General features: G+C 37.9%; 1 protein-coding gene across 6 annotated transcripts in view; it reads right to left on the bottom strand.

Moving 5' to 3' along the window:
• Positions 1–23395, bottom strand: part of PDE4D (phosphodiesterase 4D) — a 1483850-nt gene that overhangs the window by 741234 nt on the left and 719221 nt on the right. Inside the window, exon 1 of one of the 6 annotated variants that reach the window (XM_032334878.1) lies at positions 3426–4176. The exons of the other annotated variants lie outside the window; for them this stretch is intronic. Coding sequence (XP_032190769.1) covers positions 3426–3691 — 266 coding nt within the window. The 5' untranslated portion in view covers positions 3692–4176. Of the gene's footprint in view, positions 1–3425; positions 4177–23395 lie in introns of those variants that run through there. 6 annotated transcript variants of the gene reach the window in all.

Below are 23395 nucleotides of genomic sequence, written 5' to 3'. Positions count from 1 at the left end.
AGAATTTCTCTATATGACTCTCATCCAGGAAGTGTGCAGAGATGTTAAAGGGCTGGTCATCATAAATGTTATTCAAGGAATTCAACTATGGTATAAAGGGTAAAGCAGGTGGCAATAATGTTCTATAATTGAAATGGGCTAGCTATTCACCCAATCTGTTTGATCTTGTTCCTGGAAACAGCTGAAAATATGTCCCATCATCCTCTGCAGTTAGATGTGATCACTGAGCTGAGTTCTAACCAAGGAATAAGTGATATGTGTATTTCTAGGCCTGCATCATAAAAACTTACACATGTCATCTTCCCATTCTTTTCCCCTGATTCCACTGAGCATGGTGTCCTTAAAAATCATGTGTCATAAATAGTGGAGCTACAGGTTGCTGAAACACTCCAGGGAAGCATACATACCCATGAGAAGCAGCAGCAGATGAAACCATTTAGGGTGTCAATCCACTAAGATTCGGAGAGTATGTTGTAGAGCAACATGATTACCTTACTTAAATGCCTTCCAATGGGATTTATTTTTTCAACTAGAGGGCAAATTATTTCAAACCAAAGAACAGCTCTTATTCAGTTCTTTCATCAGTATGTACAAATTAAACACTTTCACCTCAATAAACTTAAAAATATTGGAAGGACAGGAATAACAGGCACAGTAACCAACATTCTGAGATAAACATATAAGACATGTATTTAAATGGCTCATCATCTAACTTAGGAGGAGCAAAGGATTTGAGTGTGGTAGTGGTAGCAGCAGTTTAGGTAGCAAAAAATTTAAATACATCAAAACAGTTTGGAATTTTTTTTTAAATTCTGCATAGTGTTTAGTCCAAGTTATGAAAGCACAGGTAGAATAATATTTGTGTTTTTTTAAAGATTTTATTTATTTATTTATTTATTTTGTCAGAGAGAGAGCACAAGCAGGCAGAGAGGCAGGCAGAGGCAGAGAGAGAAACAGGCTCCCCCTGCTGAGCGAGGAGCCCCATGCAGGACTTGATCCCAAGAGCCCAGGATCACGACCCAAGCCAAAGGCAGCCGCTTAACCAACTGAGCCACCCAGGCATCCCTAAAATAATATTTGTTAAAAGATACCTATGGAGGGGCGCCTGGGTAGCTCAGTGGGTTAAGCCGCTGCCTTGGCTCGGGTCATGGTCTCAGGGTCCTGGGATCGAGTCCCATATCATATGGGGCTCTCTGCTCAGCAGGGAGCCTGCTTCCCCCTCTTTCTCTGCCTGCCTCTCTGCCTACTTGTGATCTCTGTCTGTCAAATAAATAAATAAAATCTTAAAAAAAATACCTATGGATATTACAAAAGTCTTGGGGATCATTGAACCAATATGAGGATGTGAGGTACTCTTTCCAGCTCCCTTGCTGGATGCTTTTAGCTCACAAAAGATAGGAGGATCCTCCTGAGTTACTGAGAATGATATTATGATTTTTATTTTCCATTTCCATTGCTCTTTTGATGCCTCCTTGATCTAGCTGAGACATGATATACCAAAATAAAATACCGTCAGAAAATTGTGCTCTTGGTGTTTCCCCAAACAGCACCAGAAAAGGAAGTGCCAGAAATTTCAGAAGAAAGCCTGTCTTCATGAGATTTCCTGCCTTCCTTACATCTCAACATGTCCAAATAGTTCAGATAACCTTCAGATGAACTCTAGGTTGCTTCACTCAGTTGGAAATCAAGCAACCGAACTGAGGCTTATCTATTCAACAATGAGTACAATTTAGGAAGTATAATTTTTAAAAAGTATCTCAACCAAAAGGTATATTGGATATCAAAATTCTGGTATCTTCATGAACCAGAGTCAGCTTTCCTGCTCTGGCACCCTACTCTGGCCTGATTCTTTATAAAATATGCATAAAACAAATTCACCCATTATAAAGAAGATAACAATATCCATGCGGAAAATAAATGAGCAGCTTTCCTGCTCTGGTCTGAAGCCATCACTCTCCTCAGAGCATCTCCCAGGGTTTAACTATGTCTTTTATCCCATACTTAACCTCTAATTTTTTCAACAATACCATATTCAGAGAAAAGTGACTTTTCCAGAATTTCTTTTTAAGCTTGGATAATGCATGATTTTTCTTACCTCCCATATGAGCATTTTATCTAAATAACACAGAAATGCCATCTAGTTAAAATCCTGGAGGAAATAAGAACACTTCTCCAGTGAGAGATCTAGCTATCTGAAATTAAAATTCTAAGGCTGGACATCTCTTTGGGTGGGATATGTATTTCCTTTGTCATCTATTTTCACCTACGATATTAATACAGTCCAGGGTATGGCCATGTTGCTAGTTTAGATTTTGACCCTCTCTACTTCTTGCTGCCTTTTTCCTAGAAGTCTTATTTCTGATTTATTTATTTCTTTGATTTGCTTTGCCATTTCTGGCATGATCTTTGGTTTTCTATGGAAAAATTGTATTGAAAAAAATCAATTTCCCAACTACCAGATTCATTATGTTTTGTTTCAGCTGTTTTCTTTCTCATCATATTCATTTTACCAAAATGTGCAGGTAGTGTACAGAACCTACTGCTACCTAAAATAAACCAAATATGTATCACAGACAAACCCCTCCCCCCCACACACCATCATAGCTTAGAATTGCCTCTCCTCAGGCAAAACACTATAATGAGCTTAGACAATAGTAAATTTTAATATTTGCTTTTATAAAAGCAGGAAAATATCAGGACTCATCTAAAAAACTAGGTGAAAATATGCATAAAAATTCACCTATTATAAAAAAAGGTAACAATATTCACAAAGAAAATAAAAATATTGACAAAACACAGAATCCAAAATCAAAGAACACAACAATATTACCAAGTAACAGCCAGAAATTTCCTGCACAGAATTCCTAAACCCTTTCTTCTTTCCATTGGAAAGACATGTTTGAGTTTATAAATACATTGAAGTCAGTAGCAAAGGAGGGGCTTGAGGGGCACACCATTATACACACAGTACATAGTCTCTCCACACACATCTCTGTTCAACTGGGTGTTATGCAGAAAGGAGAACAAACTATGATTTTCCTCCTCTCCTTTCTGGTCCTTTCTTTCCTAGGTAGTTACAGGACCTGGCAGGGATATGAGCTTATGAAATCAAAGAAACGCCACCACATCGGTATGGGAGTAAAACTGCATTCTTATTTGACATCTGGAATCCAATTTTCCTGTAGGAACTTGCAATGGGTATTGAACTTTGGGAACCACCCACTTCAAGGATTCCCAGTCTAAAGGATTGCTGCTTTGACTAGGACAACTATGGGATCCCTTGGTAAGGTACAAGACTTCCCATAAATCACAGGTGAGGAATGATGAGAGTCCTCCCTCCCTACCCACACAAGCGAAAGGGGGGGAGGCGCACAGATCACCCGGGGGTAACCACCACCAATTCCGGTCAGCCTCGCAAACCTTACCACGTATGTGCCACCGTGAAACGCCGCTGTTTAGGGATGTTGCTGCTGAGAAGCATCCTCCGCAGGAGCCTGGGGGAATTTCTCGGAGAAATCACTGGAGAGAGCTTAGGAGAGACCGATTTCCTGGCTGGCTTGGACTTCTCCTGCTGCAACAGGTTTTCCCGCAAGGATTTCACAAGGTCCTCATTCAGCCAGGGGTTTGGACAATGCGGATTATCCACTTCAGGTACTGTTAAGGTGTCCGGGCTTGTCGTCTGCTGAGCCATTTTCCGGGTCAACTTTGTACAGTTGGCGACAATCCAGGGCAACGTGGTTCCCTGGCGTCTTTCCAGTGGCTGCTTCTCTGAGAGTCCGGGGAAACGTCCAGAGAAGCAGGTCCGATCCAGCTGTTGTTAGTTCATTTGGTCGCCTGCCTCAGTCTCTCCGTGAAGGTGGGGCTGGGTGTAGACGAGAAGAGCGCACTCCTCAGCGGAAGCCTGTTAAACGTCACCCCTCCTCTGCCGATCAGGGGAATATGGAGGGAAGCCTCTGCGTTAGCCTGGCTTTGTCAGCGCTACAAAGCAGCCTGTTAAACTATTGGAACTAATGCGCCGCAGCTGCTCCAGTGACTTCTGCTTATGTACATAAAAAGTCCTGGGGGGAGGGCTTAACCATCAGATGCCTGCTGCTTGGCTGTTTGGCTAGTCTTTCCATTTGCTTATTCCTGAATCCAAAGGAAAGAAAAACTTTGAACTTGACCTTCCTCTCCCGCAAGGGTTATTTATCTGCCGTCAGTCCCCGTTCATAAAAGAAAATTGCTGTCCTTTGCTTTTTATAAGGGAAGAATAAACAAGCACTAGCTAGATAAGGAGGAATACTTCCCTGTTTGCTAAATTCAATCTGATGCACCTTATAAAACAAATCCCAAGGAAATAAAATGGACTCTTTTTTTCTCTTGTTAGAAACTAAAACAAAAGGTTTTAAAATACCACATATGGAACACATTACAGGTTGCTGTTGTGTTGTACAACCTTGCTAATTATGGCTCTTTCAAAGCATGGAACAGCAGTATTTACATCCAAGAACAGTATTTGTGATCTCTTTGGATTTAAACTGACGACCTTCCAGAGGGGGATACAGTTTTCGTAAGAGTAGTTAAAAATGATTTTGAAGTTTCAATTATTACTGATGGTATACAAAACTTTATACAGTCAACTATAAAAGGGTAAAATAAATCTAGTTTTTCACAGTTATTTCCTTATTTTTCTTTTGATGTAAGATTTTCATTTGTGATCAACATGGTTTCAACACACTCAAAGGAGGTTTAAAATTAAAAAAAAAATTCTTGCCTATTTAATTTACTACTGGAAATAAATTTAAAATGTTACAACAATTCAAGTAAGTAGGCAAGTATTATAATAAAGCCTGTTAAATCTCACTATATGGAGAATGGAAATGCAAGCCTTTAACACTGGATTGTAAGGGAGTCCAAACCTTTGCATAGAGATATCCCCAGCAGTCTAGGGATGTTACAGAGAGTTCAGGATTGAAATCAAATCACTTTTCTCAGGAACTAAGAATATTTCTTTTGTATTTTAAAAACACAATGATTTAAGAAGGAATTAAGAAATACATCCAGATAAAACAGAGAACAGAATAGTCTGATTCAACTGGAGTTTTTGTGTGTGTGTGTGTTGTTTTTTGGTTTTTGGTTTTTGGTTTTGGTTTCTACGATTGCTATTAGGTCAGTTTTTAAAGTTTTTCCCACCATACTCCCTCCATCAGTATTCCACCGTAAATTTAAATTCTTTGTCTTTAAATTGTTACAGAAAAAGATATGCTGAGGTTCTGTTTACAGGAGCACAGGGTCACCACCTGGTATAACTATAACAATCTAATGAGCCATACGTTCCATAACTTAATCAGAAAATCTGGTCTGCAAATACTCAAATTTTTAAAAATCAAGATGTGATTGTTCTTAAAGAATTTTCACCAGTACAAAAGGTTTTGTCATGCTAAACTTTACGTGGCAAACAACCTTAGTTTAAACAAGCTAAAGATGTTAATTTCTTCCTACATGTTAGCACTAAATGAGTATCCAATTTCTGTAAAGTGGGCTGACGGACTATTGTATTAGGAGTTGTGCAAAACAGGTATGCAATGCTTGCCTTCAAAGAACTCTTACGTTAATGGAAAAGACTGGACAATACTCAGGAGAAGGCACCAGACATGTAGTAATAATTATCCGGTACAGAAAAATAAAATGAAAAATGTATGCATAACTGATGAGGAAATGTTAAGGTGGAGTAAAGCTTGCAGATGGAGGATCAAAAATTAGTGGAAAGGAAGATGACAAAGAAGTGCCTCCCAGGATAAGGAACTAGAATGTGCAAATGCAGTAAAGAAGAAATAAGCAAGTCTGTTTGGCAAAAAAATAAATAAATAAAGCCCAGTAGTCAATAGATATAAAACTTATTCAGGTTTGTAGAAATGAAAGAATTCAGATAGCAGAATAAAGTGAGGGGGGAAAAACACACTAAACAACAAGTAGCAAGTTCATATGCCCAGCCCTCAAAATATTAGAAAAATGTCCCAGTGTCTAAAAACAGTTCTAATCAGCAAACATCTGTGGGCATTTATTTTGTGCTAGATATTATATGAAATGGTCTAGGATATTTAAAGATTAGCTAGATGCTGTCCACGTTGTCTGGGCATTTATTATCCTGTAAATTAACTGCAAAACAATTCACATGTCAAAGCATAGCCCAAGTACCTAATGAGAGCCGGGAAGCTGAAGATACTTAATGTCTGGTTTTAAGTAGAGAAACGTGATTCTCAATGACCAAATAAAGGAATCTGTAAGACTAAGAATACTATAGGCCATACAATGGAAAATTCATTGAGTTCAGGATATTCTAGGTTCTAGTTCTTCCTTTCAGTAACTTCATTTAAAAGGAGTAAAATATTTACAAGTTAGTCTTCTCATAAGTGGCAGGTCATGTAGATGCTCAGAGATTAGGTACTCTGTTGATGAGAATAACTAAGCTAAAATGGAAGATATAATAATATTCTATTGAAAATTCATTGAGGATTGTGGTAAATGAGTTCTAAAACTGAGCAAAGGCATTCTGCAAATTTCCCATTGCTTTAGTGCTTATTAAAGGACTCCACTGTAGACATAGAATTAGCTGCCCTAGGTTTCCCTATCCTATCATTATTTGATTAATATCCCAATATCTACAATTACTCTCCTGAATTCCCAAAATGATATATGGCATTCACACAGCTTTTTGAAAATAAAATTAATTTTGTTTTGAGAATTCTTTGCCATCCTCCCTTCAAATAATTTGGAAAACCCCATAGCGTTTCAAAATCATGCTTGAAAAATCACTGCCTTAGGATATACAAATTGTAAAGTTCTGAAGATATCCAAAGGTGGGTGAGGTTTGGATAAACTGGTGATTTTCTTTGTAATAATGCAGAGGGTCAAGGGAACTCTTTCAACAGGAATACGAAATAGTTTGCCTTCCTTTCTTTTCCTTTATAACAAAATCTCTTTAAAATTAGCTGCCAGAAACTTTTCTGAAAAACACAGTACTGAAAATGACAACCAAATAAGGCCTTTGGTTTTAACAAGTGGAAATTTGAAAGTGGGCGAAATGTTTTGACAAAAGTCACCCACGCCTAGAACAGCAGATAACATCTCTTAATTTCATAAAGGTTTTCCTAAATATCTTAATTTGTGGATTTTCTAAATTTGCTTTTTTAGATTATTTGGATCTTCGATAATATTTATTTAATTAATTATTCACAGGCAGCAAAACAAATAAGAAATAAGATTTGTACAGGTTCTGGAACAAGGATTGAAAACTGTGCTCTTGTCTAGGTAAGATATAAGCAAGGCTGGATTTCCCATAATTTAAAAGGAGCAATAGTGCAGCTAATACAAAAGGATGGATAAATTAAAGTGATTTATATGTGACTATAGAATGCATTGCATGCTTCTGCCAACTGTGTTTTTTAAGATTTTATCCATTTATTTGACAGAGTGAGAGAGCACAAGCAGGCAGAGCAGCAGGGAGAAGCAGGCTCCCCACCAAGCAGGAGCCCAATGCGGGGTTCCATCCCAGGACCCCGGGGTTATGACCAAAGCCCAAGGCAGCTGTCCAACCCACTGAACCACCTAGGCTCTCCTGCCAACTGTGTTTTAATTAGGTAAACAGTGTGTTAAAATGAGACTGCTTTTTAACCTGCCCATAGGATATAGTCTGTGGAAACGATCTGATAGTGGGAAAGTTTTTATTATCTAGTAGTTAAGAAGAGTGTGTTTGGAACCAAAAAGCTTGTTTTGAATTCCAGCTATGATACTTACTGTTACTTGAATTCTGCGGATCAGTTCCTCATCTGGGAAACTGAATTATAATAACAGCTATTGCATAAGAATGCTTCAAAAATTAAGTATGTTGGGGCGCCTGGATGGCTCAGTGGGTTAAGCTGCTGCCTTCAGCTCAGGTCATGATCTCAGGGTCCTGGGATCGAGTCCCGCATCGGGCTCTCTGCTCGGCAGGGAGCCTGCTTCCCTCTCTCTCTCTCTCTCTCTCTGCCAGCTTCTCTACCTACCTGTGATCTCTCTCTGTCAAATAAATAAAATCAAATCTTAAAAAAAAAAAATTAAGTATGTTAATACCCTTGATATAATGAGTTTAGAAGAATGCTTGTATACAGTAAACACCCAATAAATGCCACCTGCCACTAGATGATAGCAGGAACTTAAAAAATTTATACTCAGTAGATATCACCTCTGTGCCAGGCACTTTGCATTGTATTTCATTAAATTCTTACAATAACTCTAAGTGTATTATTTCATTACCACTATTTTATAGATGAGAGCATAAGGAGGTTAAATGACTTCCCCGAAATTGGGGCCTGTGGGTGGCTCAGTCAGTTAGGTGTCCCGACTCTTGATTTTGGCTCAGGTCATGATCTCGGTTTCATGATTTCAGGGTCCTGAGATCAAGCCTAGTGTCAGGCTCCCCATTCAGCAGGGAGTCTGCTTCTCTCACTCACTCTCTCCCTCTGCCCCTCCTCCTGTTCATGAATTCTCTTTGTCTCTAAAATAAATAAATATATATTTTTTTAATTTAACTTGCCCAAAGCCATATAGTTCAACAGTGTCAAACCAAGACTTCATTGTCTATGAAGTACTAGGGCCTCCTATTTCAACTCTACACTAAATCACCCCCCAAAAGAAAGTTGATCCAATACTTAAAATCAATGGCAGATCTTTTTACTAAAAAAAATAGTAGAGATTTGAGTGCGCTGAGCCCTTCGTCTAGTTAACACTAACTTCTGCCCTTTGCTCCACTCAGGACATACACCATGGCAACCTGTGGAGCCTGCCAAGTCATGAAATTCTTACAAAGGCATGGTATTCTAGTAAGGGCAGCTCGAGGTGGAATTCCTGAGTGTTTTTTCGTCTATATGTCTGTACTTCTTTGACACAAAGCCATTTTTATTAAACTCCATGGTAGTTTTCCAGTTTGCAAAAGCATATATTCTCAAATTATTTCATTTTAAATTTTCATTCTGATCATTTTTCATTTAGAATTTATATAATTACAAATTCTGATAAAAAAATTATATGATCCCTACACTGAAAAGCACATCTGGATGTTGTGGAACAGGGCTTTTTAAATCATCATCATCATCACTAAATTTTTACCAGATTCTGGGCTGGTTGGCAGAGATTAAAAATAGTAAAATATGTACTTGAAAATAGGAGATACACACAACCCTCCAACAAAGAAATTAAAGGATATCAAATTAATAACAGAAAAAACAATCAGTGCCTCAAGGGTTGAGGAATAACTAATATATATGTATCTTGACCATGTAACTTGAAGAAGCAGCGGGAGTTGAATTTGAAAGAAGGTATGTATGGAAGAATCATTATAAGACAGTTTGGAGGAGTAGATTATCATGGAGATGAAAGAAATGTTGGATTTTTAGACTCTTCCCTATGGAATAGTTAGTAAAATTTACTTGGGATATAAACAAATAATAGAGAGATTTAAATTAAGATTAATTTGGTGGCAATGTGTACTATAGTTTGGGGGGGACATGTAAAGGCTGTTTGTTTAATAGTTCCAACTCAATATACATCTGTATAGAAATGGAAAGAAAGGGGCTAATGACCCAATGTTTGGAAGGATTTGTTCACTGACTATGAGCATTCAAGCCAATAGGGAAGTCAAAAATAGACTGGTCATTTCTTAACCTAATCAATTATACTTTCCATCTAATTAAGTATGGTTCACCAAATTAATTATCAAAAGGCTACTAATGTAAAAAAAAATCTAGGGTTTATTAAACACAAGAAGTATATCTATCTTGATTTATAGTCGAGCTATATTTTGAGCATACAACATGAGGTTCCTTACTCAATTTAATAAAAATATTAAATGAGTTTTTTTCATGGATTAAATCTAGTTAAGCATATTTTTTCTCCTAGATTAGAACTAAATGTTAGAGATACTTCTACTGAAATAGTAAACCAGTATTTCATTTAAAAGAAAAAATATTTTATAGGGTACAAATTATACTAGCAACATTAGCACAGCATATTTTTTTTTAAAGATTTTATTTATTTATTTGACAGACAGAGATCATAAGTAGGCAGAGAGACAGGCAGAGAGAGGGAGGGGGAAGCAGGGAGCTGAAGGCAGAGGCCCCAACCCATTGAGCCACCTGGGTGCCCCTAGCACAGCATATTTATTTTATTTCTGTTTTTTTAAGATTTTATTTATTTGATAGAGATTACAAGTAGTCAGAGAGGCAGGCAGAGAGAGAGAGGGGAGGAAGCAGGCTCCCCGCTGAGCAGAGAGCCCCATGCGGGGCTCGATCCCAGGACCCTGAGACCAGGACCTGAGCCGAAGGCAGAGGCTTCAACCCACTGAGCCACCCAGGAGCCCCTATTTATTTCTGACAAAATAGTTGCACTATAATTTTTGTAACACTTTCCTTTCCTCCTGATCAAGTCACTTATAAAAGCTGCCAATTCTGGAACAGAATTATTCCTGGTTAGTATGCTAAAATGATACACTAGAATACCATCTCTAAATAATAGCCAAACTTGAGTAAAGGCCATAGGTTTTGATGGCCACTAAGATTTTAACACATTATAACATCCTGTATTTCTGGGTCTTTTTTCAGTGGACAGACTCCAGCATTTTGCCTTCAACTTGCCAACAAAAAATCCCTATATTCTACTATATCTGTAGTAGACCATCCCCTAGCATACTGAATGACTGAAAAAGTCAGTAGCTATAAGTGAAGAACATATATCCCCTTAGCTTAAGCACTCTGCATCGTGACCTAATTTGGCCTTCACAATCGAGCCACTGAGGTAGGTACTATTACCCCCATTTTAAAGTTGAGAAAACTCTGGCATGGAAGTTAGACAACTTCCTTATAGGCATACTGAACACTCAGTAGGTTAAAGAGTTGAGATGTTAAACCAGACAATCCTAGTCCAGAGACTATGCTTATAAACCACTGCTCTATAATGCCTTTGCATTTAAAAAATAAAAAGTCAACCAAATTAATAAAGGTACTCTAAGCAAAATTTATTCTTATAACTTGACATCTACAAACCTAATCTCACTACAAAATATGTTTCAACAATTTTAGAAGTGAAATGTTTCCAAAAAACTAACCAACGTCCAATAGCAATAGTATTTTTGAGACTCTGACAGGTATTTCTTCGCAATCAGAAGATCTCCAAACTCCCCAAAACTGTTCATTGTATCAGGAAAAGAAAGTGAATGCACAAAATAACTTGGGTAGACTTTCCGAGTCTTTTGCTGTTTTTGTCCACATAGCAGACATGTTAGTGAACAAAATCCAACATGTATCCCAAATTCAGAGTAATATCATACAGTAGTAGTCTATTCAAAATTTATGTAGGACATCAAGGAGCACATTTCCCCATCTCCTTTGTATTCTCTCTATCCATCCCCCACTGGCCCCATAGCATAATATGACTGGAAAGCCTCCCTCTCACCTTGACACATAATATCTGTTTGTCATTTTGTTTTTTGGATAGGGTTTTTATAAGACAAAATAGTATATTTCACCGAAAGCATCCATAATTCTGGAGTTTATAATTGTAGTTGGCAATTTACTTTCTAAAGCTTAACATACTTAGACAAAGATTCCTCATAAGCCAATCGTATCTTTAGGGTGATACATTTCATATCTAACCTTTCCCAACTTGGTCACTTATGTAGGATGTTTTACAAAAGGTATTACAGAAACTGTAGTTTTATTCCCAATTTTGTAATTAACTAGCTAATTCACCTTAAATAATTTCATTCAGTTTCTGTGGAACTCCGTTTTCTAGTTAAAAGTCCTGTAACTTTCCTAGGGTTAACTTAAAAAAAAAAAGAAGAAGAAGAAGAAGAAGGAGGAGGAGGAAAGAAAACCCAGATGTGTTGTTGATTTCAAGTTTTAGCTGCCATTTAAGAAAAATTATCCCAAGTGCATCCCAAGGCAGTATGCTCTCCTCCATTTGCCATGTAGTAACAGTATGTTTCCCAGATAATGCTTTAAAAAGAGAAACAGAAAAGATATATTCAATGTTTAAGAAAATAAGAGGGGACTACACTAACAAGGTGCCTGACTAATGCTTTTATGGCCCTGAAACTTGTGAAAATTCCTTCCCTAACTAGGTAACAAAATTTATTCTGACATCTGAGTCACAGCTTGAGAGACAGAGTGGGAGAGCAATGCCTAAGTTAATTGAATATTTTGAATCAAATTGTTTTACTTCTAAAATAATGAAACTACAGAGCCACATATACATATTAAGTGTTATATAATAAGTCAGACTTTCTAACGTTTCAGGACCTAACTTATTATTGAATAAAAGAGAAACTTATGTATTCATTTTTCATAAAGTGTGCCCCACCAAAGACTAGTTTTGCCCAAATTTAATGAGCCCTGAATGGGCAAAAAAACCATTTTGTGAATTTAAAAAAAGGGGGGGGGCAGCATTGAATTCAGTTAAACAGGTTTCCTTATAGTAAGATCTCTTAGTCCTTTAATATGCTACTGTGATTTATGAACGCCAACTTGGTTGGCTCTGAATCCACCTGCATCTTCCAGCATGTTCAGAGATGGTTATTCTCAGAACCCATACCTGGCCTTACTACAAACATCCCTCTGAACATAGCTGATAGATAATATGAACCTTCCCGGGCTTCTGATATGCTTTTGGTATTTTCTTCTTCTGAACTGCAGTCAAATTCAATGCTTTGACTGAACCAGGAGTAGTCCAGGTACTGCCTCATTCCAGTCCCTCTAGACCCTGGGTTATTGTTGTGCTCTTGGACTGAGGTTGAGTCTAAGTCCACCTTCCTTTTTAATTGGTATTCCTCCCTTAGTAAAAGGCAAAACTTTAGCAGAGGCTATGAAATAACTGAGCTGTAGGTCAAAATGACAACTTTGTTGATAGCATGCTAGTTAGAAGGCTGTGAAGAGGCTAAGGGGCCAAAGAAAGACTGGTCTACAAGCCACTGTTGGTGAGAAGGTGTGCAAAGGCAACCGAAGGCCAAACAAGTGCTTTTCAAGCTTTAAATTACTTAATAATCATGTGGAAACCATGCCAAAGATAGATTCTGATTCAGTAAGTCTCGGGTGGGGCTAAAGTTTGGATTTCCAAAGCTCCCAGGTGAAGCTACTCCTGGTCCATGGAGGCCTCCTTAAGTCTTTAGGGACAAGAGGAAGTAGAGATTGATGGAATTGAAGTCTAGCAAACGAAGGTATTAACCCAGGAGATGCTATTTCCAATTTTAATCCTGCCATTTGTGTAGTGCTTACACTGGTTGTGGATTTTTTTTAAGGAAGGTATTTTTATTTTTTAAGTAAACTCTATCCCCAACATGGGACTCAAAAGATCAAATGTCACATGCCCTACTGATGGAGTCAGACAAGTGCTCTGGTTGTTAATATTTTAATAAATAAAGGATTTTTAAAAATAAACACTATTCCATAACAATACCATAAGCTGGGGTGCCTGGGTGGCTCAGTAGGTTAAGCCTCTGTGGCTCAAGTCAAGATCCCAGGGTCCTGGGATCGAGCCCTCGATTGGGCTCTCTGCTCGGCAGGGAGCCTGCTTCCCCTGTCTCTCTCTGGCTGCCTCTCTGCCTACTTATGATCTCAGTCTGTTAAATAAATAAATAAAATCTTTAAAAAAAAATACCATAAGCTATTTTTCCCCCAAAGGAGCACAAACACTATTAAAGACTAAATTCTAAAAGGGAATTTTGCTATATTGGAGCCACAGTTTTAAGACGAGGCAAAAAAAGACTTAATAGAAGTTGAAAAACAAACTCCTGCAAGTGTGGTGAAATTCTTTGCCCGTTTCTACATTACTAATTAAAACTAAAAGGCAAACCTTATTTAAGACTTATAGATTATTTCCAGGATGTATTTTAATTAATTTGAAAGCATTTAATTGGACAAAATACTACATGTTACGTTCCATGGATATAAGGGAGATGCTGATCTTTGTGTATCTGAGAACACCATATTCATTCTTTTCTATGTTTACAGTTAGCTGTGACTTTCAGTCAAGTCTTCTGCGTGTACAACATTTGTCAAGAACACTCATAATCAAGATTTACCCACACCCAACTGACCTCTCTATTTATCATCTAAACAGTTAAAGGAGAACGTGTTTTTGCTTCCATCAACCCAGTACACCTAACCCTACATTAAGTCTATGTATAATAAACAAGTATGAGTTTTTCTTTCTGGTGCTTTTGAAGAACTTATTCTGACCTGGAAGTGCTCAAATTATGCTAAATTAATTTAATAATTATAAATTATTAGTGCTAAATAATGAAGACTAACCTGAGTTTTTCCCAAAATTATTATTTTTCAGCCCTAATAAAATAAATGTGAATACATATTATTACACTAACAATAATAAAAATATGCATTCTAGATGGTTTAATAAATACTGTATATTTTGTAATTTTATAAACATTGCATAAAGCCAGACAGTAATTATTTAACCCATGACGAAGGAAAAATAATGCCTGACAAAGAAATCCTTGTACTGTGCCCATGGCGAATCCACTTCATTCTGAGCCACAGTCAGATCACAGTCTTGTGATCCTTGTATATTAAATGCCTAGAATATAGTGTGTTCAGCAGACATATGTTAAAGGAAGGGAAAAAAGGAGTCAATGGTTTGTGTAGTTTGTTTTAGTATTTGTTGTCAGCTTTTAGATAGCTAGGCTAAAAGGATGGCATGTCCCTATCCATTTACACTGATCTACCCACCAGAAGTTTAAAATGTTTTAGAAATCCTATAGTTAGACAAGCTTCCAATTTTACAAATACATTATCTATTCTCACTGCAAAACACTTTAAAGTTACCCAGAAATCTAAAGGTCTTATAAACCACCATCCTCAAACTCGGCCCTTAGCATAGCGAACCCTGTGATCGGTTGTGTCTCTTTCTAGCCTCTGCTGTCCATTATAGGAAACACTAGTCCCATGTGGCTATTTAGTACTTGAAATGTGGCTAATGCAACTTAGTAACACAATTTTTATTTTTTTACATTTTTATTAATTGAAATTTAAATAGTCTTTTCCAGCTAACGTCTACCATACTAGACAGCAATATTCTAGAGCTCCATGTGATTTCACGAATAATTATGTGCCCAGAGGAATGTATACCACTGTTTTCTGAGGCTTTTGTTTTTGAGCAGTGTGCCATGCTTAATGATCATTCTCATCATTTAGCAACTTTTTTTTTCTTCAACAAAGATCTTCCCCGTTATCTTTAGCTGAGGCACAGTATTCCATAGCATGGCCATTTCTCAGCTCTGTTCGCTGTTTCCATGTTGATGGGCATTCAGGTATCCAGTTGTTCACTATCACGTACAAAGAACTGCCTTGCAACCTCCTCATTGGGCACACATCCCAGGAATTTTTTTTTAAATAATAGATACATAAAAGCAGGATTCTCAAATGATAAGGTATAAGCATTTTTCATTTTAATAGAACTGCCAAATTGTTCTTCTAAGTGGTTGATTCAATTTATACTCCCACCAACAGTGTTTGAGTTCCCACATTTTTTTCCTTAAACAGGATTATGCTGCCATCAATTTCTTTGCACTAGCTGTCAGACCCTTTTTTTCTTCCCTCAAGAATATCTTCTATTTTTTTTAGGGTAGAAGGAACTAACAAGAGCATCAATGGCCACCATTAAAATTCACAGAAGTTGGAAAATATATTTCACTTTCTTTCCAAGTCTGTGTTCAATGTTTGCTCTTTGACAATTCTAGTTGACCAAGCATTTCCCTGGAGTGTCTCTAATATGACAATATCTACACATTATAGAAGACTCTTTCAAAAGAAAAAGCATTAGCTTTCTCTCTCAGTAATGTTCTGGCACTACTCAGTGAAATATGTTTTAAATTGCTTTTCCTATAATAAAGACAGATTGTGTTGTGCATTTATCCTTCTTGCCTAGACCCTGTTTTATACAACAGCATAGAATTTTCCAATGCATGACCAGGACTCCATTACTATTTTGTGGAATTTTTGTCTTTCAGCAAAATTAATGGTCTAGATAAGGACCGAATTTGTAAATTCACTGGATCCTGGTCTGACAGTAGTGTCACCGCAGCATCCTTAGGTAAATTGTTTTGTGCAATTGAAAGAGCACTTGACCAGGACTCCAGTCCTAACTCTACTACTATTACTTGTCCTAACACCTGAAGCAGGCCCCCTACTGTCTAGGTCTCAGTTTCCTTATCTCAATATTATAGTGATGAAACAGATGACCACAGAAGTCCCCTTCACTGATAAAAGGTATTATCCCTAAGAACAGATCACCCCCAAAATGTTAAATGTTAGTTGTAAAGATTGTGGTATTATTTGAACAAAGAGAAAGAAGTCATCAGAATGGTTTTATGTAAAATCATTAGACGCTTATTAATATGTGAGGCCAAGCATGTATGTTCGGCAAGAATACACAATGTGTATGTTTTTCTACCTATCTGGGATGTGCATTGCATGCCATCCTACTCATTCTCCAAAAGTAAGGGCCACATGCTTATTAAAGATTTAGGAATCACAGAGAGAAGCAGAGATACTTCGAGAAATGTTTTACAGCGTTATATTCAAAAGACAGAACAGAAGAAGATTTATAAAAGTTAAGAGATTTTCATGCTAACCCCTTGCAAACTCTTGAGTAAATTATTCCAGTAATTAACTATGAACCTTCTATGATGCAAGTAATAACATACGGGATTCCAATTAGATTATTTAAAATATGTATCATTTCCTTTCCAGAGAAGGTGATCATGAGGCTAATAGATGAGGGAATGAGGATCTGTGTCATATTGTACCTGGTTTTCATGAAGACATTTGACAAGTTCAGGATATACTTGTAGGCAAAATGGAGCAGAGTGGGTTAAGTGGATGGGTACATGGGGTCCTAAAATGTTGGACAATAGTCCCCAAAAGATGTGGAGTAATAGAGTCCACATAATCCTGAAGAGCAAACACTGCCATCACATGCAGTGTTTAAACATTTTAAGATACAGACTTTATGAAATATATTTCATGGTTACCATATCTGACTCTAACACAAATCTGGAAGGATGGCTCAAGTAATAGGTTAGCAGTTTCCCAAACAAGACTGATCATTACAATTTTCTAGAGGAAATGTTAAATGACAGAACCCAACCTACAACTACTGAATTAGAACCAACAGCACTAGGGCCAGGAAAACTCCTCCAGTGAGTCTAATAATCAGTCAAGTTTGAAAGTTACTACCCTAGATGATAAAATCAAACCCCAAGAATAAATATGTTTTAAAAGTTAAATATTTTTTTAAAAGAAAAGAAGAAAGAAAATCTTCATAGAGTAGATCGAATATTAAAATTAAGGTGGAAAAATGTAAAATCTTGTAGCTCAAGTAAAAATGTCAATTGAGATTTATGGATATTAGATTTAACAGATCTAACAGAATCAACAGAAAACAGTGATGTCATCAAAATCTGCATTTGCAAAAGCAGATTATGGAGAGGGCAATGGTCAGGTCAGGTCTGCAGCGCGTGGATTTGTGGCATAGATGGGCCCTGCACAGTCCCAGAGAAAGACATTCACAAGTTCACATCAAAGTAGTAAAAACCTACCAAACTGGGAAACTCTTGTCACTCTTAGGGGCCACTATTTTAACGAGTGTTTATTTTTTAAACGACATATATCCTAAATTTACACTAAGTACAAATATCATAAAAGTATAGCTTGATTTTTTTAATATACATACATATGTAACCAACATTCAGATCAAGATATAGAATGTGCTTTTTTCAGAGGGGCGAGTATTGCCTGAGAAAAGCACATTCTATATCTGTATTAACAGTTTTCTCCACTACTTTCTTACGTGTTGGCTTAAGTCAAGAAAACCATCAGTCCCTGATTTGAGCATTTGCTGATTTCCTTGATATAAATACCCCCATAGTCCATTTCAAGCTACCAACATGACATCAGTGAACAGAGTTGGGAAGAAAAGTATAGTAGTTCACCACTAATAGTGTTTTCACCATACAGATACAACAGACAAATAAGCTCAAGAGCACAGACAATAATAAAATGTAGTGAAATAATTAGGACCGATGAGTTTGTGACTGTATTATCTTTGTTTTTAATATAATTTACTTTATTGAAGGTTTATGTAATTTAATTTTAAACAATGACATATTTAACAGTTAGCTAACCAAATTCATGAACATTTAAAAATTAGTGATTATGAGCCAGTATAGGCAGACCTTAGAACACTGATGTTTACTGGCCATTTGGATAACCCTTAACTTGAAATGTCTGTTTTTTGTGGTTTTCTACAATTGGGTTGTTTTGTTGATTTGTAAAAGTTCTCCATAGTTTTCAGATACAAGGCCTTTATCTTATATATACCATCATAATCATTCTTAACCCTAAGTCCCACTTTTTCAGAGAGAACTTGTCAAACCCAGTATTTTGTGTGGTAAAATAAGGCCTGAAGGGGGATATGGACATCTAAAGATTATCATGAGCTCCTGCACTTAAGCCACATACTGCTTATGTTATATGGGAAAACTTCTCAGAGAAGGTTCATCATTAATTTTTGGCATGTTTCGTTATTTCACAAGCATATAAATGACCTACTCTAGTGATTACCAACCACCCACCCACCTACAGTGGGAACACCTATAAATACGGAATCATATTGTCTTGAGACTGTAAAGGAAATTAAAGACGTACTGTACTTTGTCTCTTTCACCTCATCATTATATGTTGAATGCATAGTCCATGTAGCACCCTTTCTACCAAAGTGCTACAATCTATGCATTCATTTAAGAACTGGTGAATTATTAACAATTTTATCGTAACAATCATTGAGAATTTTGTGACAGTGATATGCAGTAATTAAAACCAGAAATAAAAGACAATGAAATTTAAATCCAAGTTACCTAATTAAGGTTATGACCCAGCATCTCCTTTTTGTTCCACGGGTTTATACTGGCCCCCTTCACCCCAGGCAAGTCTTCTAATACTTTGGGACTTTCCCTATTCCTACTTTCTTCTTTCCCCAACTTCCCCTTGTTTCACGATCCTTTCCAAACTATCTTAACACCTAGATGACAGTACAAATGTGTTAATGCATTACCGCATTAGAAGTAATATAATTCATATTAACCAGGAACTGCTAGAAACAATGCCCAAACCTATGCCCATTGGATAAAAAACAATGAAGAGAAACTCAGACACCAGAAGGGACCTAATTTTGGTAGATCTCAAACCACAGAATTGCAGTTCTTAACCTTAATTGCATCTGGAGAATTTTATCAATTTCAGTTGGTGTCCAGGCCATGCTCCAAACTAAATAAGCAAGGATCTCAGAGTGTGGGACCCAGTATCAGCATTTTTTTCAAAGCAGAGATGATTTCAATACACAGCCAAGTTTAAGAGTAAGCCCAGTTTGAGAAATACTGACATAAAACAGCATCTAGGGGTGCCTGGGTGGCTCTGTGGGTTAAAGCCTCTGCCTTCAGCTCAGGTCATGATCCCGGGGTCCTGGGATCGAGCCCCACGTCGGGCTCTCTCTCTGCTCGACAGGGAGCCTGCTTCCCTTCCTCTCTCTCTACCTGCCTCTCTGCCTACTTGTGATCTCTGTCTGTGAATAAATAAATAAAATCTTAAAAAAAAAAAACCCAGCATCTACATCTATAAATCAAGGTCCTTCATTCTACGCAGTCCTGAGTACAAGCACCTCTACCTCTATTTTCTACCTCTGTGAGGAAGCACTACCATTAATCAAAGACGGGTTAGGTCATCCTTTTCTTCCCTGGGTTAAATACTCTTAGCTCTTCTGTCTTCTCTGTTCTAAGTCTTCTCGGTTAAGCACCTATGCCAATTCTTTTTTTTTTTTTTTTTAATATTTTATTTATTTATTTGACAGAGATCACAAGTAGGCAGAGAGGCAGGCAGAGAGGCAGGCAGATAGAGAGGAGGAAGCAGGTTCCCCACCGAGCGGAGACCCCAACCTGGGGCTTGATCCCAGGACCCCGGGACCATGACCGGAGCCGAAGGCAGAGGCTTTAACCCACTGAGCCACCCAGGCGCCCCACCTATGCCAATTCTTAAGTCATTGTCATGTTTGAGTATAAAAATTCATTTTATATGAAAGGGAAGATACCAGTTTCTGACTAAATTGGAGCAGGATGAAGTTTTACATGTGTGTTTACAAAATACAGTTTGATATATGGCCTACAAACCATTCAAAAACTTTTTCTTGGGGGCGCCTGGGTGGCTCCGTGGGTTAAAGCCTCTGCCTTCAGCTCAGGTCATGATTCCAGGGTCCTGGGATCGAGCCCCGCATCAGGCTTTCTGCTTGGCAGGGACCCTGCTTCCTCCTCTTTCTCTCTGCATGCCTCTCTGCCTACTTTTGGTCTCTGTCAAATAAATAAATAAAATCTTAAAAAAAAAAAAAACTTTTTCTTGACATTGTGTGTTACATATCAAAAAGTGTGAAGGAACTTGTCTGAGCTCACAGAGGAACTAACCTAGTATTGAAACAGAATGAATATACATCAGAGATAAGTAACAGCAAACCAGGGTAGGAGAAAGGGTTTCCCTCCCACAGACCACACCTCTCCAGAACAAGGAAGTACATTGTCATGATTACCAGAAGCAACTTCCAAAATTAAAAAGTAAATAAGCAGATAGATACATTTTAAAAAAGGAATTGTTCCTCTTAAAAAAATTTATACTTGTAAATCAAAGTCTTAGATTCAAAACCAAAGATCAAAGTCAATACAAATGATATTTTAAATGTGCAGAAGGAGGTTCCAGATCCCCTCAGTTCTGACTAAAAGAAGAGTAGAGAGTAAAAGCTTACAGGCCCTAACAGAGGGATACAATGAAGGGCATGGCACAGGATGGGTTAAAACATGCATTTTAAAAATCCGTATAGTAGTAAACCAGGTCACCTTTTTCATCTACATGCTAATTTGTTTTAATGTTAATACTTTATAACATATTTGGGTTGTTATTAACATGGGGCCTAAGCAATATTTGAGAGGAGCCTTTTTCAAAGAACAAATATTTTACAACCTCAGTCACTGAAAATTTAAAACTATACAAATTCCATTTTTCTAATACCAAATTAATGTCTTAAACTAAACCTACTTTAAAATGGACACACCATTTTGGAAAACTTTGTTGACTACAAAGATATTCTTTTCTCAAACACTGGCATGATAGCCACGGTTCGCAATACCATGTACAAATATATGAGTTTGTATTTAAACCCCACTCTTACTTCATAAGCACAATCGGCAGTGTGTTTGAGAACCTACGGTTCAGGAGATGGAAAGACGGCATATAATCCCACAGTTCAAGTATATTTCATTTTCATTTGTGACCACAACAAATGTCTCCTTCTAGGAAACTGTTCCTAAGGATTAGCGCTTCATTCACTGATTCACTCACTCAAGGGCTCGGCTAGCATTTATTCAGCACCTGCTAAGGGCCAAGTTTGGATGATATGTGTTTGGACAAGATCATGGACCTTTTCTTCCCAGTCTCCAGAAGGGACTCTGACTCACTACATTTCGGCCAAGGATGGTGAGCTACTGATTTATCCTTTCACTTTCTTGGTGTTCTTTTACGAGGATGAGGATGAGGAAAGTGCTGCTACTTTTCATGCTCAGTAAACAGACAGGTGGCTGATTTTTTTTTTTTTTTAAGATTTTATTTATTTATTTGACAGAGAGAGATCACAAGTAGATAGAGAGGCAGGCAGAGAGAGAGAGAGAGAGAGAGAGAGAGAGAGAAGCAGGCTCCCCGCTGAGCAGAGAGCCCGATGCAGGACTCGATTCCAGGACCCTGAGATCATGACCTGAGCCGAAGGCAGCGGCTTAACCCACTGAGCCACCCAGGCGCCCCCAGGTGGCTGATTTAAGAACCAGCTTTAGACGACAAACCATAAGTGACTCTTAATCTCACAAAACAAACTGAGGGTTGCTGGGGGGAGGGGGTTTGGGAGAAGGGGGTGGGATTATGGACATTGGGGAGGGTATGTGCTTTGGTGAGTGCTGTGAAGTGTGTAAACCTGGTGATTCACAGACCTGTACCCCTGGGGATAAAAATATATGTTTATTAAAAAAAAAAAAAAAAAAAAAAAAAGAACCAGCTTTAGACAAAATAGTTTGCAACAGCAGTTATGGGAAAGGTCAACACAACTAGCTTGTACAGGTCTCTTTATTTTTTTAAGATTTTTATTTATACATTTATTTGACAGAGAGGGCACACACATGTGAGTGAGCATGAGCACAAGCAGGGGCAGAAGCACACAAAGGGAAAGGGAGAGGTGGGCTCCCCGCGGAGGAGAGAGCCAGAGGCTGGCCTTGGCCCCAGAACCTGGAAATCATGACCTGAGCTGAAGGCAGACATTTAACTGACTGAGCCACTCAGGTGCCCCCTGGTATTTTCTTTTTTTAAAATTCGATATGGGCTTTCTGATAAAGCTATTTTTTAAAATTGTTATCATGTACTTAATAAAGGGTATTGCCAGATTTTTGCAGTTTCTACTCTAACATTTTGCTCTGTCAAGCAAAGAATGTGGTGTACTTGTGATGCAACTCGTGTGTTTGTTGCCAATGACAACCGTTGTTTTCTTGATTAGGTTTCATGTGGTTGGTCAGGTGATGTCATGAGAATTACATTAAGGAGAAGAGTTATGGGTTTGTTGAGTGCAAGCTCTGAGCAGTAAGAATGGTGGGAGGATAGCAGTGGGAGCCTCACTGTTTCTTGTGGCTGGAGATCAGAAATGCAGACTCCTGGGTACTCTACATGTACGCTTTCACAGCATGTGGCCTCCCTTTTCCCCCACTCTGGCATTTGCTTTCTAACCTCTGGGAAAGTGCACATGTGGAAAACACCCAGCAGCGAATTCTTTTTCACAGTTTTTCACATTTCTGGGGCTTCAAGAAACCTTGAACCACAACCTCCTTCTCTCAGAATGCGTAACTGAGAACAGCTTAAATCAACTGTAATTTTCAACAGATTCTGAACCAGGATTTGGAAAGGTAAGGTGATTATTGAATTGAATTATAATAAATTCAGGCTGCGGTCCAATTTGCTTCCAGCTCTTCTCCTCCCTCTGTGGGCTAACAAGTATTTCCAAAGCCATAGGGCATTAAGAATCCTGAAGCAGCTAATTAACAGTACTGATCCACATCATATGTAGCTTGTGGGTTTCAGGCAGCTGCAAAACCTCAGCTTCCTCAGGCTATCCGAATGACGACGAAGCTCTTAGAATTGTATTTTGACATTCTGCTCCCTGTCTGTGGCTGAAAATAACCTTCTCAATAGGCACTTTAGGCCAGGATAGTACTCTGGGCATAAAAAAAGTCTCCATTGCC

Source organism: Mustela erminea, chromosome 3 (genome assembly GCF_009829155.1).
Source record: "Mustela erminea isolate mMusErm1 chromosome 3, mMusErm1.Pri, whole genome shotgun sequence".
NCBI classification, from domain to species: domain Eukaryota; kingdom Metazoa; phylum Chordata; class Mammalia; order Carnivora; family Mustelidae; genus Mustela; species Mustela erminea.
The sequence above is the reverse complement of the archived record's forward strand: the minus strand, read 5'-3'. Positions and strand labels throughout refer to the sequence as shown.